Source organism: Mobula hypostoma, chromosome 10 (genome assembly GCF_963921235.1).
Source record: "Mobula hypostoma chromosome 10, sMobHyp1.1, whole genome shotgun sequence".
Taxonomy (NCBI): Eukaryota; Metazoa; Chordata; class Chondrichthyes; order Myliobatiformes; family Myliobatidae; genus Mobula; species Mobula hypostoma.
Genome location: NC_086106.1, coordinates 52,469,956 through 52,486,691, shown reverse-complemented (window position 1 = coordinate 52,486,691; position 16,736 = coordinate 52,469,956). Strand labels below are relative to the sequence as shown.

The window sequence follows — 16,736 nt, the reverse complement described above, 5'->3', positions numbered from 1 at the left end:
CTCAGAAAGTGCAGCTGCTACTGTGGCTTCTCAGCTAGTGAGGAAATGTTCTGTGTCCAGGTTAGATCATCCATTATGTGCACACCAAGGAACTCTGTGCTCTTCTCTCTCCCCCCAGCAGAACCATTGATGTGCAATGGATTGAGGTCAACCTGCACTTTCTGAAGTTCATAATCATCTCTTTTGTCTTGTCCATGTTGAGACTCGAGTTGTCCTTGCACCATTTCTTGAACTGGAAAGGGTCCAATGTAGTTGGAAGGTGGGATTTTATACAATACATCACCAGCTGCTCAAAGCACTTCACGATTGTTGAAGTCAGTGCCACTGGCATTTAGACCTGTTACCATTGCTCTCTTGGCACCGGAATGATGGTGGCTGCCTTGAAACCTGCAGGGACAGTGGACTAGTTCAGGGAAATGTCAAAGATGTCCACTAAGACCTGTGTTAGCTGATCCGCACAGTCCCTTAGCATCCAGCCAGGTATGTTATCCGGCCCTGTGACTTTGCTTGGGTTTAGCCCGACTAGGATCATCCTCACCTCAGCTGTAGTCAGAGAGGGTGACTGTTTCTCAGGGAAGAGGGGTCTTTCCTCAACGTCACATCATTCAATGCATCAAATTGTGCATAGAAGGCATTCAGCTTACTAGGAAGTTTGGCATCACTGTCATGGCCATGCAAGGTGGACTTGTGATCTATTTTGGTTTGAATACCCTGCCACATGCGCAAAGTATCCCTGTTGTCGGAGAGTTGTCTGTGAATATTTGCGTTTGCCCACCTTAATGTACTTCTTGGCTGTAAGCACCTCCTTCCTTGTAATATGCGTAAGATCCAGGACATCTGTACTTACTGCTCTCATCTATTTGACATCCATAAAATTCTCATTCATAAATATCTATGCCTTCTGTGTTGTTCCACATATAAGTGGCCATGCTGGTCTTTTAGAGGACCAACTCTCTCCCTCATAGCCCTATTACTGTTAACCTACTGAAGAACCTTTTGTGGTTACTTTTAATCCTGCCTGCCAAATCCAGTGAAAGGCTTTGTTTTGCACGCCATCCGTACAGATCATTTCATCACATCATGGCTTTGAGGTATGACAAGGGAAACACAATAACAGAATGCAGAGTAAAACAATACAGCTACAGAGAAAGTGCAGTGTAGGCGGAAGGCCATGATAAGGTAAACTGTGAGGTCCATCTCACTATACTAGGGAACCATTCAATAGTCTTATATCAGTGGGAATGAAGCTGTCTTTGAGCCTAGTGGCAAGTGCCTTTGAGCTTTTGTATCTTCTGTCCATTGGGAGGGAGAAGAAGAGAGAATGCCTGGGGTGGGAGGGGTCTTTGTTTATGTTGGCTGCTTTACTGAGGCAGAGAAGTGTATGTAGACAGCGTCCATGGAGGGAGGATGGTGCCTGTCATGTGGTGAGTGGTGTTCATAATTCTCTGCAGCTTCTTGCAGTCTCAGGCAGAGCAGTTGTCATACCAAACTGTGATGCATCCAGATAGGATTCTTTCTATGGTGCATCTATAAAAATTGTTGAGGGTCATCAGGGACAAGTCAACTGTCCTTAGCCACCTCAAGGTGTAGAGATGCTGGTGTGTTTCCTTGGCTGGCATGTTGCAAGTAAAACAATTGCCAAATAAAGAAAAATGAAATAAAGAAAAATAAAATAAAGTTCTGTGCCTGCCGCTCATTCCAATCAAAATCCTGAAGACCTCCAATGTGTTTTCTCCGTAAACACCTCTGCTGTGAATCTCAGTTCCCTTACTCTTGGTTTGATGGAGCAGAAACTGCTGCCAGGAAATGATAGGACTTGCATTTCTTTCTATGACATCCATTTGCATCACAGAATGGTCATTCCTGTGGCAACTGAGTGAGAAGTGAGCCGAGAGTAAAAATCATCACTTTTAAGAGTGAGGAGAGGTATTGGATGGGAAGTTTTCAAGCAGTGGGTGTTTAGAGGGTAGAATTCTTCACCATAGCATCAAGTTAAGATGGAGGTTGAATAGGAGAGGGAGATAGGGAAAGGATATGAGCCACAGAAAAGATGTGTGGAGTCTGCGGATTCTCCTACTATTTGTTATGCTCCAGTTTCCTCCCACATCCCAAAGATGTAGATTGGTGTATTAATTGACAGCTTTACATTGCCCATAGTGTGTAGGGGAGTGGTAGAATCTAGGGATGGTACGAATCATAGAATTGTACAGCATAAAACAGGCCACTTAGTCCAACTATTCCTACTGACCTGTGTCCCCCTTGTGTATTAATCTCATCCACCAGCACATGGTCCACAGCCTTCAATGAAGTTTTATATTCTGTGATGCTGATGGGTATATGGGGTGAATAGGCTTCAGGGAAAACTAGTCAGAGAATGCAATTCTCACTCACAACATGCTGGAGGAACTCAGCAGGTCGGGCAGCATCCGTGGAAACGATGAGTCGACATTTCGGGCCGGAACCCTTCGTCAGGACTGTAGGGGGAAGGGGCAGAGGCCCTATAAAGAAGGTGGGGGAGGGTGGGAAGGAGAAGGCTGGTAGGTTCCAGGTGAAAAACCAGTAAGGGGAAAGATAAAGGGGTGGGGGAAAGGAGGCAGGGAGGTGATGGGCAGGAAAGGTGAAGAAAGAATAGGGGAAAACACAATGGGTAGTAGAAGGAGGCAGAACCATGAGGGAGGTGGTAGGCAGCTGGCGGAGGGAGCAGAGTGACATAGGGATAGGGGAAGGGAGGGGGAGGGAATTACCGGAAGTTGGAGAATTCTATGTTCATACCAAGGGACTGGAGACTACCTAGATGGTATATGAGGTGTTGCTCCTCCAACCTGAGTTTAGCCTCATCATGGCAGTAGAGGAGGCCATGTATGGACATATCTGAATGGGAGTGGGAAGCAGAGTTGAAGTGGGTGGCTACTGGGAGATCCTGTCTGTTTTGGCGGATGGAGCGGAGGTACTCAACGAAGCGGTCCCCCAATCTGCGTCGGGTTTCAACCCCACAGTGCCCCCCCCCAGTTCCCCTCTCCCACGTGTAAGCAGCAGCAAAGCAACAATCCCCCCTCCCCCACCAGCAAAAAAAAGCATCGGCGCCCTCCACCGAGCAGTCAAATGTGCAGCCCAGCAACAGCAAAGACACAGGCTTGCAGTACTTCATAGGCTTCACATTTCACCCGGTCTTCAACATACCACAGGCTCTCTCTCTCCCTAATAAGGGAGAAGGGGGTGTCTCCATTTCACAGCAAGAGGGGAGATATAACAAACAACTCGCTGGTTTACAATGTTAAAAGTCCGTTCGGTTGCTTTTTCCGAGCTCCGTGCCCAAAGATCTCAGGTCTCTGCACGCACAGCCAGAGATCTTCTGACTCCCATGACACACCGATCTCCAGCTGGGACACTGACCTTCAATCTGCTCGTCTCCAGAGCCACGAGGTCCCAGGCCTCCGAACGTGAGCTAAGCTCTTAGGCCACGTCCTTGGCATGTCGATTAATGGCCAGTCATGAAGCCCCGAGAGCGGGTCCCATTCCCACAAAGAACCGAAGTCAGAGTGTAACGTCAGGTCAGGATCTTCAAAAGAACTCTAAAAGGGAAAAATAGAGATACTAAAGATGGAAATAGAACTGTTTCCAAAGATACAAGCAAAGAAGTCGCCATTTAGCGCCAAGATAACTAAGCTCTGCTTTATAGCGTCATACAGCACAGAAACAGGCCCATTCTGCCCAACCGGTCCATGCTGACCAAGATACCTGTGCAAGGTAGTCCAATGTGCCATTGCTTGGCCCATAACTTTCTAATCATGTACTTGATCAGCTTGTTAAACGTTGTTATTGTACCTGCCTGAACCACTTTTTCTGGCAGCTCATTCAAATGTTGCTGCTCATTTCTATTAAATCTTTCCCCTCTCACCTTAAATCTGTGCCTTTTAGTTCTTGATTCTACAACCCTGGGGAAAAGTCATGCTGGCTTGTGCCACTGCGATTTTATACACTCTTTGTGTCCATACATCTATTGATGCTTCTGGACACATCTTCAGTGATGTTCCTGGAATCGTCGAGTGTTTCAGGTCTTTCAACATCATACAACCTCCTCCAGGTGACCCAGCTGGGGCTGATCAGACCCCAGCTTGTGTCCAGGTGGCTAGCTACTTATGACTCCATGGCTCCCCTCTTTTGAGCCACAGCCATCTTGAGGCCCTCTCTGCCACATCGGTGGTACTGCGGATGGCTCTCCTCTTCCTCTCTCCCTCGATGCCCAAAATGCTGAAGGCTTTAACTAAGGAACGGGCTACGAATCCCCTACAACCAACCTCCACTGGGAGACACCTCGCTCTCCATCCAGCCTGCTGACAGTTGCTGACCAGTCCTGCGTACTTGGAGAGCTTCCTTTCAAAGGCCTCTTCCAAGCCCATGGGACTGTCAGCTCCAGCAGCACCACTTGCTTAGTAGACTCAGACACTAGGACAATGTCTGGTCTAAGTCACCGCTCAATGTCCCTAGCTCCAGCAGTAATGCCCTGGCCTGAATAACCTCATGCTGTAACTCCCTCCCTCAAGTCCTGGCAATATCCTTGTACCTCCTTTCACAATACTTTTTAGTTTAATAACATCTTTCCAGTAGCAAGATAGCCAGAACTAAACACAGTTTTTTTAGTGGGTGGTAGAGATGTCCGAGTCAATGGACCTGTGATTGCTGCATTGTTCTAGTTGGGACGGATGCTTAGAGAGGCTGAAGTATGATTATGATTTGGAGCAGACAGACACACTGGAATAAATGGCTGGGATGTACGTGAAAAGGGAGATGTTTGTATTTGTACAGAACCAGGTTAAGTTCAAGTTCAGTTTGTTGTTATTCAACCATACACATGTATACTGCTAAATAAAACAATGTTCTTACAGATCAAGGTGCATAACAGAATACATATAACTCACACACACAGCATAAAAAGTAATATTACAACAAATACTAAGGTGCATTTAAGAGATGAGTTAAAACACTACTGGCACTTCATACGTGATGAGACCACACACCTCACACATTTGGCTGAGTAAACATTTCCACGACTATCATCTGATTCTCTGCGATCCCTATACCCCCTGCCCCGCCTCACCACAGTCATCGCACTCCTGCCACCCACCTGTCTTTCCTAAACAATTCATTAAAATCTTAATCTCCTCCCCAGCCCCATTGCAGAAGACATGGTGATTTTCCAGCTGCTATCAAAGGAAGGGCCTTAAATTGTTGAAGAGCCGTAGCCAAGCTAGTACAGTTAATTGGTTGGACAGGTCATTCAGTAACATGTTCAAATCACACTAGCTGTTGTAACTCTGATTAATAATGCAAAATTTAAAAAAAACAAACTATCCACTAAAAACAAAGGCTGTGAATGTAATGAAAGGTAGAAAATGCAGGTAATACACAGCAGGTCGGGCAGCGTTTGTGAGGAGATAAACAATTACTTCTCAGGTTCGCAAACACGAGGAATTCTGCAGATGCTGGAAATTCAAGCAACACACATCAAAGTTGCTGGTGAACGCAGCAGGTCAGGCAGCATCTCCAGGAAGAGGTGCAGTCGACGTTTCAGGCCGAGACCCTTCGTCAGGACTAACTGAAGGAAGAGTGAGTAAGAGATTTGAAAGTGGGAGGGGGAGGGGGAGATCCAAAATGATAGGAGAAGACAGGAGGGGGAGGGATGGAGCCAAGAGCTGGACAGGTGATTGGCAAAAGGGATATGAGTGGATCATGGGACAGGAGGTCCGGGGAGAAGGAAAAGGGGGAGGGGGTGAAAACCCAGAGGATGAGCAAGGGGTATAGTGAGAGGGACAGAGGGAGAAAAAGGAGAGTGAGAGAAAGAATATTGGAACAAGGTGTGGCGAAGTTGAGACGGTTGATGTCCGTTGATGTCCTTCTCAAGTTCATAGTTCCGATGAGTGACAAAATTGTCTCTTTCTGTCTCACCACTGATGCCGACAAGCATATCCAGCCTTTTCCCCTTTTATATTGATGATTCATACTAGTAAAAACTCATCTGGTTCGTTATCCTTTGTTGGAAAGCTATTAGCTTATCTGGTTTTCATGACTCAACAACTACCAATATGCTTGACAAAGGCTCTCTGAAATGATCCTGTAAATAGTCACTTTAGGAGGCAGCTAAGGGTAGCATTTTGATGCAACTTGTAGAGCTGCTGCCTCACAGCCCCAGAGACCAGGGCTCAATCCTGACCTCAGGTCCTGTCCATGTGTGGAGTTTGCACATTTTCCCTGTGACTGCTTGGGGATTTTCTGTGTGCTCTGGTTTCCATTCAATTCCCAATTTGTAAATAACCCATCTATTTTTTCCAGATTTTGTTGTATGTTCAAAGTTCAAATTAAATTAAATGTATTATCAAAGTACGTATATGTCACCAAATACTACCTTGAGATTCATTTTTGCAGGCATTCACAGTAGAACAAAGAAATACAATAGAATCAATGAAAAACTGCACACAAAGACTGACAAACAACCAATGTGCAAAAGAAGGCAAACTGTGCTAAGTAATTAAATAATGCTGAGAACATGAATTGTAGAGTTGTTGAAAGTGGATCTATAGGTTCTGGAAACAGTTCAGAGTTGAGATGAGTAAAGTTATCCACGCTGATGGTTGAAGGGTAATAACTGTCCCCGAACCTAGTGGTGTGGGACCTAAGGCTGCTGTACCTGTCTCACAATGGCAACAGCGAGAAGAGAGCGTGGCCCGGATGGTGGAGGACCTCCTTGATGATGGATGCTGCTTTCTTGTGACAGTGGTCCATGTAGATGTACTCAATGATGGGGAGAGTTTTTCCTGTGGGCTGGGCTGTGTCCACCACTTTCTGCAGATTCTTCCATTTATGGGTATTTGAGTTTCATACCAGGCCATGATGCAGTCAGTCAGGATGCTCCTCACTGTGCATCTATAGAAGTTTGTCATAGTTTTAGATGACTTGCCTAATCTGCGCAAACTCCTAAGTCAGTAGAAGTGTTGTTGTGCCTTCTTTGTGATAGCACTTCCATGCTGGTCCCAGGACAGACCTTCTGATATGATAACACCAAGGGTTTTAAAGTTACCAACCTTCTTCGCCTCTGATTCCCTAATGAGGTCTCTGTGTTGGGTTATACCAGGACTGTGGCTAGTACCTCAGCTATCCCAGGGAGACTGTTCCTCAGTTGATAGTTTGGCTATCCTGGCAAATGGGTGCAGGTTTATCCTTGGTCCTGTTCTACACACTGGCTGCCACACATAGGTTTACCTTGGAAAACTGCCCCACAATCCGTGTTGTGGACGTTGGTTTCTACTGGGACAGTTCTAATACTGTGTCTGGTACTTTGATATGTGAGTTAGTGGGAGGGGTGTTGTGGGTGGCAATGTAGAGGGTGGAAGGAGTGGGGTTAGTGTAGAATTATAGTAAATGGATAGGTGACGGTTGGCACAGACTTGGGCTGAAGTGCAACGTACAGAACAACACATTTCACAACATTTGCCACTGATATTAAACCTGACTCTGATTCTGATTCTGCTTCCATGTTGTACGACTGCGAAATGCTGGCCCTGCCTGCAATACTGAGATATCAAAAAAAATGGTTCTAAAAGTGTTAATCACTTCTTCTTGCATCAGAAATTACAGCTAACCTGGAGCCTGCAATGCTGAAATAACTGGAATAAAATTAATGCACCAAATTTTCCATCTATGTTATTATCTGACTGCATTTTAAACTAAAGGCAATCTTGCTCTATGTGACAGCTTGTTTTAATTCTAGCACAAATTTAGAGGTGTACAGAAAGCACAACCATGTCCTTTTCATTAACCAACAACTGTTAGCAGCATTAACTTCATTTTACGCATTCAGTCCTCTGATGTAGGCATCACAGGCAATGTCCCCTCTACAGTGTGCACGTGTGCGCACGCACACATCTTTTGCTACTAGCACAGAGGAATTTAAACTGCGCACAAAAAGTTGTCACCCTCCACCTCTTTGGCATGGTAAGTATACTTCATGATCGTACACAATCACATTTCCTTTCCTGGTTTCTGATGCCGACAGTGTTGACAACATGGAGTTTGCAATGATTTGTCTACAGATTTTAGAACTGACTTATTTATACTGTTTTTATTGAAGAAATTATTGATTCACTGTGTCGAATTCCAAAGAAGCAGAGAGTATGAAGTGCAAAAGAACTGATAGTTCATTTAAAGTGGAATAGTTTAATGAAATAGTAGAAACTGCTACACCAAAAGCTCATGAGGCCAAGAACATGCAGTGATGAGAAATATTTATGTACAGTACAGGAACTGATATTACCTGCTTGTATTGTCATGATGTAATTGCTGGAGAATTTGCAAGTGGGAAGAAGTGGAGTGATATTTGGAAACTTGACTTTTTAAAGCATAATTTGGCAGGTAAATCACATATGGATGGTGTGCAAAAGCTCTGGGAGAAAATCCTTCATTACCCGCTACAGGCCTGCTACATATGTTTTATGAGAGTGCAAACGATCATACCCAGAGGAGATTAAAGTTCTTACTGACAGTTGCTAGCTGTTAAAATAAATATCTATATATATATATATATATATATATACACACACAAGTAGAGGACCGTGCACAATTCTGATTTGATGGGAGATGGACGTGAGAGTACAGAGGAACATCTGGAAAACTTCTGAAATGCCTGCTTCGCTGCCGCTGCTGCTGTGTGATAATCGGAATCTCCGGAGCAGAAGGTCCCGAATCCTTGGCTTTGCTTGTTTCAGCAGCCGGGGCGAGGTTGAAGGTGCTCGGCAGAGGATGGCGCTCGGGAGGCTGTATCGGAGGGGCTGGTCGGAGGCTCGAAGTTTTCGGACGGATGGACTCGGTGTTGGCTGTGGTCGGCTGCTTCCAAGGCATCGGCAAGTTGATGGTGCCAGGAGGTTTATGACAGGGAGTTTCTCCCTTTTGCCGCCTGCTATCAGGGACTCGGGGACTTTGAGACTTTTTTTTACCGTGCCCATGGTTTGTTCTTCATCAAATTATTCTGTTGCTTTGCACTGCTGTAACTATATGTTATAATTATGTGGTTCCGTCAGTGTTAGTCTTTGGTTTGTCCTGTTTTCTGTGATATCACTCTGGAGAAACATTGTATCATTTCTTAATGCATGTATGCATTTCTAAATGACAATAAAAGAGGACTGAGTGTTCTCATAATCTAAATGTAAAATTCAGTGCGCACATGTTGTCACTAGGCAAAAAATTGCACAGCACAAGATTTTCTTGTGCATTCTGGTGATTACAAATTAGAGAGAAGGTTGAACAGGGGCTTGGTCTGTGTGCAGGGAAGCAGTGAGACTGCAGGTTAACGTCAATGCTTAGTCCAAGATACCACGGTGTTACTTCTCAGTGCTCTTGAGAACATCCCTCTCAACCAACACCGCACTGAAAACAAATGATAGTGGGAGCTTGTTGTACTAAATTTACCTTTTGTATTGTCTGGATTGTGCCAATGTCTATATTTTAAAGAGGCTACAGATAGGCACAGTTAGTCGCGCTGCTGCCACATAGTTCCAGTGACTCGTCACCACATGGGTTTTCCTGAGTGCTTCAATTTCCTTCTACATCCCAGACAGTACAGAGTGGTGGTAGGGCCGGTTACATTTGAGACTTCTAAGAAATGTTTAGATGGGCATATGAATGTGAGGGAAATGGAATGATATGGGCATGTTGTCGGCAAAAGTTTAGTTGGCTGTTTGATTATTAATTTGTCTGGTTCGGCACAGCATTCTGGGCTGAAGTGTCATGCTTCTGTCTGATCACTAGGGGCGCCAGTCTCCTCCAAGCTCCTATACTCCTCCTCCCCGATTATTAGATGATTATTTTCATCTGGGTCTTGATTTAGTTTTCTCTGTTTAAGTTCCCTCTGTTTTGTATGTCTTTGCTCAATCTTGACTTTACCTACCCTGTGTGTAGTGATTCTCAAGTCCTAATCAGTGTTCTCTACAAACCAGTCTGCAAGTAATTCTCACAACACACATCAAAGTTGCTGGTGAACGCAGCAGGCCAGGCAGCATCTCTAGGAAGAGGTACAGTCGACGTTTCAGGCTGAGTTTGCAAGTAATTCTGTCCTTGTCTCTGCTCTCTTCTGCACTTTGATCCACCTGATCTAAGTCTCTCCTGGAAGTCCACTGGTTAAAGATATAGGACTTCAGTTCAAACCCAGCCTGGCAACCTCCGCATTAGACAGCTTTTAATGTAGACCCTCAGACTTTGATTTTTAAATATAGTCCCAGGAACCCACTTTACATGAACTTTATTGGCTGTAAAACTCTTCATCTTACTGTAGTTGTGAATGAGGCCTTTGTAAATGCTACTTCTTTCCATGCTAAAAGTGAATATCGAAATCCTCCAATAATCCAAAACAATTGGAACTTTGGTTATGCTGAACAATCTGATTTCCAGACTACTGGATTTTGTTATTAACATACCATGCTCTTGTTTCACGTTTTTTGCACATTATGCAGCAATACAATAAATTGTCTAATAAATCCAGTGACTTTGAACGGAACCAACAATATTTAGGCATTCCAGTCATAATCCTACCCACGTTCCAGAATCCTGATGTTTCAGACCACAACCCATGCTCTCAATACTGACGCATTTCTTCTCTGGCCCCCTGTCTCATGTTCCGGACTGATGACTGAACCAGACTTCAGACTGTTAGGATTTCCAAAGCATTGGATGCTGGCTTATTGGAGTTTCAGTATTTAATATTGCATAGGTAGGAAAGGTTTAGAGCAGGGATTCCTAAGCTTCTTTATGCCATGGACCCCTACCATTAACTGAGAGGTCCATGGACCCCAGATTCGGAATGTCCGGTTTAGAGGGATACCTGGCAATCACCTTGGTCAGCGTAGACAAGTTGAGCTGAAGACTTTCTGATCTATGTACCTAGAGGTGATGGGATTACTGTACAGGAAGCTGACATAGACCAGATTGACTGAATACGAAGTAGAGCCTTTTCAGGAGAACATCAACACAAAAGGCTAGATATACCTCTGACAATTGCAACACATGTATAGCCTTTGCCTCTCGAGATACATCAATGAAGTAATTGCACCCCAAGAGTTGTTCACTGGGTGATATCACATATTACTTAGGTGTTACTTCTCAATCTTGGCCGGAATAACTCAGCAGGTCAGTCGGCATCTGCAGAGACAAAGGGATACCTGATGTTTTGGTTTCATACCTTGCATCAGGACTGAGTGTAGAGGGGAGGGAGCCAGTAAAAAAAGGTGAGAGGGAGGTGAGAGGCGGAAGCTGGCAGAGGATGTGTGGAAGCAGGTGACGAGGCGGATGATGCGCATAGAGTCATTATGTACAGAAACAGCATAACTGGCCTATGCTTACCAAGATTCCCAGCTAAGCTAGTCGCATTTTCCTGTGTTTGGCCCATATCCCTTGAAACCTTTCCAATGCATATCAGAGTCCATGTACTTTTTAAATGTTGTTAATATACAGTACATGCCTCAGCCAGGTGGGACCAGGTGGGAAGGGGGCTGCAGTCAGGAGGCAGTGGGGAGTAGGTGATAGGGTAAAGATAGATAAGGAGAGAGAAAAAGGGGGCAAATGGAGCCAGGTGGGGGAAAGTGAGGGTAGAAGTAAAGACAGAGGCCAGAAGTGATAATTGGAACCACATAAGGAAGTGATAATGAGCAGATGGAGCAAGTTGAGGGAGGAAATGGGAAAACCAGAAGGTTTAGTGTGCGGGTGATATGAATGCTCTGCTTTGCCTCTGGTGTGTAGGTGAGTGGCAGAACCTTGGGGGAGATGATGGGAACGTGAGGAGAATTTAAAAATTGAATGAATGTAGGATTAATACAAATGGGTGTTTGAAGGCTGGTGTGGATTTGGTGGGCTGATGGATGTGTTTCTGTGCAGTATCTGGCCATGACTATGATTCTGTTTGAAACAGGAGAGTTGGGAGTGGACTGTGCAATTAATAATGGCCTGCAAAAATAATCAGCTCCAGTCTAAGGGGCCTGCTGTAAAATAGGGTGTAAAATTTATTAAAACTAAGTAAAGTTCTTCAATAATAAATTTTCCTGATAAACTGCAAGAGAATTTAATTAGTTTGCTTTAATCTGTGAAGGTTTTCATTTAGTTTTAGACACTATGTTTCCAGTAAGTTTTTTATATTTTCTCCAATGATACAAGTTGCCTGACTTTTGTTAGATGTAGCAATTATTGCCACATCATATGCCTTGAATTACATTTTCCTTTGAGTTGTGGAAAGTATTTATGCAATTAATCCTGGAATCTGTGGGGCTGGTGTTTCTAGCACACACCCACATTGACAATGGCCATGATTGAAGCATCACTATCTGTGCAAGAGTTCAAACCAGGAGCTTAGTGACTGACACCGGACCAGAGACCCTTATTCTATGGTGATATACTTTTTTATATGGGTGAGAGAGAACTTTAATATAACATCTGATGTTAGAACAGTTTTTTTTCTCTGTCCTTCCTTGCAACACTGGGCCTCCCATCTTTTATCCCACCATTGGAATGATTCTAGGTCACCCTTCCCTGAGAGCAGCAACATCATGGCTGAGGGGTCTTACTTTGACGGCAACGTCCCAACAGCTGCTGTTTGTTTCCCAGTTGATCTGTCACTATATTTTCTACTCCTCCATCTTGTGGTCTGAGCAAACAACAATTCAGTCCAGTCCAGTCCAGTCCAGTCCAGTCCAGATGACGGGTCTTGATCCAAAATGTTGACTGCCCATTTCCCGCTACAGATGCTGCCTTCCCGTTGGGTTCGTCCAGCAGTATTTGATTCAGTCAAGACTGTGCACCCAAGATCGGTCTGGTGTCTGGTACCAGTTCTGTGATGCTATTTTAACATGTCAGTTTCAAGTGGGAAAATGCTGTTTTATTCTGTTTTCTATTTATAATGGGGTTACACTTTAAGTGAGAAAGCACAACTTTAATCCTGCGTTCAGTTACAATGAAGTTAAATTACAGATGGAAATTACAAATTCAGAGACTTTTCCTTCCCAACTCACTCTATCGAAGTTTAAGTTTATTGTTAAGGCACACATATAATGATATAAATACCATGAAAATCAGTGTTTTTAGCAGCAGCAGCACCATACATTACAAGCAAAACATAAACTTAAATTGATATAAATTATTTAAGTTGCATGATAAAATAAGCATAATCACACTGGTGCAAGTTTAGAGAGAGGTAACTTATAGTCCGAGGTAGTGTTGGTAATTTTATGGTTCATTCAAGAAGCTGATGACAGTGGGGAAGAAGCTGTTGTTCAACTTTGAGATGTGGGTCTTGTCTGATGGCAGCATCACGAAGAGGGCAAGGCCCAGATGGGGGGGGGGGCGGGATTCCCTGATGATGTCTATTACCTTTCTGAGATATCAGTTCTTACAGATGTCCTTGATGGTGGGTGGATCTGTACCCACGCTGGAATTGACTTGTGTCCACCACTTTGGCATTGCTGTCCACTGGAGTCTGTTGCAATGGCCTATGTTAGCGGTATTATTGTAACTGCTGAAATGCCATCTGGTAAAGAAGCTGGTCCTTCAGACACAACGGGTTTTCAGCTTCTCTGCATTCCTCGGCACGTGTTTAATGGGTTTCATCTCCAAAGCAATCAGATCATCGAACACGTCCAAAGATTTTGGTGATGAATGATTGTTTAGCTGTTTTTGCCACATGTACATTAAAACATCAGAACATACAGTGAAATGCGTTGTGTGTGTCACATCAGTGAGTATTGTGCTGGGCAGCCCCACAAGTGTCGCCAGGTTTCTGGCACAGACATAGCATGCCCTCAACTCACCAGTTCTAACCACATGACCTTTTTCTGGAAAATGGGAGGAAACCAGAGCATCCGGAGGAAAGACGTGCAGTCACGGGGAGAATGTACAAACTCCTTACAGGCGGCAGCGGGAACTGAACCTGATCAGTGTTCTCTTGGCACCGTACAGCGATGCACTAACTGCTACCCTAGTGTTATTCCTGCTACACTACCATGAATCTATCTTTTAGATGCATAATTGTTGCTGCCTTGTTCTTAATGCTAGAGATAGTTGTAAATCACAGAGGGTGACATTTAAAAAACAATGCTTAATTTCAGGTACTGTATATGTCAGCCCTGTCCCTGTCCTATCTCTTTCTGCTCACAGCTGGTTCATTTTAGATGCCATTATTTGATATTAAGTTTTAGTCAATCTCTGAATCTGTGACAAAAACCTGCATTTTTTGTGTAGCCGCCTGGCACAGCAAATGTAGACCGAGTTAGGCCACTCTGTCCTTTCAGAGATAACTACACATTAGCTGTAGATCCTGCTGTTTCCAGTATGATCCCCCGATCTGATCGCTCCTTCATTGTGAGCACTACAAGTTGCTATTTCACTGACTTGGCTGTGAGTGCTTCTCTTTCCCATGCCCCATTAGCATCTCACCCGATTAAATATACAGAAAATTCTAAACTCCACGGCAACCCCTTGATGACTTTGCCTGGAATGAGACCTGAAAAGAGAGCATAAAAGATCGGAAAATGAGTGGTCTGCTACAGGTCATTCCTTTGCAGTTCTGAGTTTGAATAGTTACCCAAACTCTGGAGCTAAGGACAAGCCCGAAGAGTGTGCAGAGCAGTGCTCCATTCAACAAGCTGAAACCATTTAGCAGATCATCTCAAGCCTTCCCATCCACTCATGTATTGACTCCCTGGAGCTATGAGGAAGGCCTCTTGTCCAAATGATGACAATGTTATCTCCTACTGAATCACCAGCTGCATGACCTTGGAGTCATGAACTCAGAGTTGTGTCGCACAGTAATGGGCCTTCATTCCCCCATGTCAATAGTAACCTTGTTGCCAATCTACACCAATCCTACTTACTGACACTGGGTCTGTATTCTTCTATCCCTTGGCTGTTTAGCAAAGCGCAAAGCGCAGAATTAAATATCGCTGTGATGATTGAACGCTCCAGTATCAATTGTTTGGCAACAATAAAGTATTTCAAAACCTTTTTAAATGTCTCTTAAATGTAGCAATTGTATCTGATGCCACCACCTCCCCTGACAGTACATTCCAGCTATCAACCACTCTGCAAAAAATACTAACCCTAAAATACCTTTCTCTCACCTTAAATTTTGCCCTCTTGTTTTTGATAGCTCTGCCATGGTACAACAAAATGCTTGACAGTCCAGATTACCACTACTGACTCTATGTGAAATGTTAAGTTAGTTCAAATCTAAGCCACTGGGTGTTTTAGAATCAATTAATATCCACACTTTTTTTGATTTCTTTCCCAACAATGTACTTGCCATTAGACAGTTGACAAGAGTGTTTTTGAGGGAAAGTCGATGGCCATATGGAAGGGTGAGGTTGTTGGATGTTTTAACCTGTGGTATCAAGGCCAATTGTAATGAGTGAGCAGGACACAGTGTGGGTTAAAATGCATCAAAACACCTTTGAAGGATGTAACATTTAGGGTGAACAGGGCTTGATCAGATCATTGGAGTGATTTGGTCTTAGAGCCTCCACCACCACCCCTGCAGAGCATTACAGGCACCCTCCACTCTCATATACTTCTATCAGGTTCCCCCCCCCACCCACCCCCCAGCCTCCCTGTCCAGATAAAGGAACTCAAGTTTTCCCAGCCTCTTCCCATAGCACCTGGCCTCTAATACACACAGCATTCTGGTAAACCTCTTCTCACCCTCTCCAAAGTCTCCACACACTTCCTAGAATGGGGTAACTGGAAGTGAATGCAATGAATCAGATGCAACCTTTGTCCCTTTGCCACAAATCCACAGTACGGGTTGGTACGGTTATGTGTCCACTGGGGTCGGATAGTCTGATGGCGAAGTAGGAAGGTGATCTGTGTTAACTGGTCATGTTCACCACACTACCATTGGTTTTGTGTTCTTGTCCTCACAGGGGCGTTGTACGCGGGAAAACTGCAAGTATCTGCACCCGCCTCCACACTTAAAAACGCAGCTGGAGATCAACGGACGGAACAACCTGATCCAGCAGAAGACAGCAGCGGCCATGCTGGCACAGCAGATGCAGTTCATGCTGCCTGGTACGCAACTGCAGCCCATGGTGAGTAACAGCAGCCGTCTCAGTCATCACCAATCTCACTGCTGTGACATCACCCTTCCTCTGCCCTGCCTCAGAAGGCTCTCTCACCCTTGCTGTTACCATCTCTTGTCCAGACATAATGGAGCTGTCTGCCAGCCCACCTTCCATTCTCTGTGAACCAGAGTTCATTTCAAAGTCTATGGGACATGACCGATTGGACACCAACCTATGACATTACTATTTCTATTTTTGCAGAAATCCATCATTGCAAAGTTCTCCAGGGTTTAAATCTCTTCACCAGCTTCATTTCTGTAACCTCCTGCAGCTTTCAACAACTCTATGCTCCTCCTCATCTCTTCCACACTTCTTCTTCCCCTCACTTTTTTACCTTCATCTAACAAGTTCCAGGCGCTAATATTTTCTAACGTCAGAACCAGGATAACTTTCCTTAACTTCCCTAACATTTTTTCTCAAACAAACTCAGCACCAAACTCTGGACCCTGGGAATCAACATCTCCTCTGCAACTGGATCCTGACCAACAGACTACAATCAGTAAGGATAGACAGCAACACCACCACTGCGATTATTGTCAACACTATGCCTGACAAAGTTGAATCCTCAGTTCTGTGCTCAACTCCCTGTACACT

General features: G+C 44.4%; 1 protein-coding gene across 9 annotated transcripts in view; it reads left to right on the top strand.

Annotated features, from left to right (window-relative positions):
- The window catches only part of LOC134352900 (muscleblind-like protein 3), a 190,321-nt gene that overhangs the window by 119,442 nt on the left and 54,143 nt on the right, over positions 1 to 16,736 (top strand). For all 9 annotated transcript variants that reach the window (XR_010019497.1, XR_010019496.1, XM_063060491.1 and 6 more), the window contains exon 3: positions 15,945 to 16,109. Coding sequence is in view for 7 of the 9 variants with exons in the window: in XM_063060491.1 (XP_062916561.1) it covers positions 15,945 to 16,109 (165 nt within the window). In the remaining 2 variants the exon portion in view is untranslated. The remainder of the gene's footprint in view (positions 1 to 15,944; positions 16,110 to 16,736) is intronic.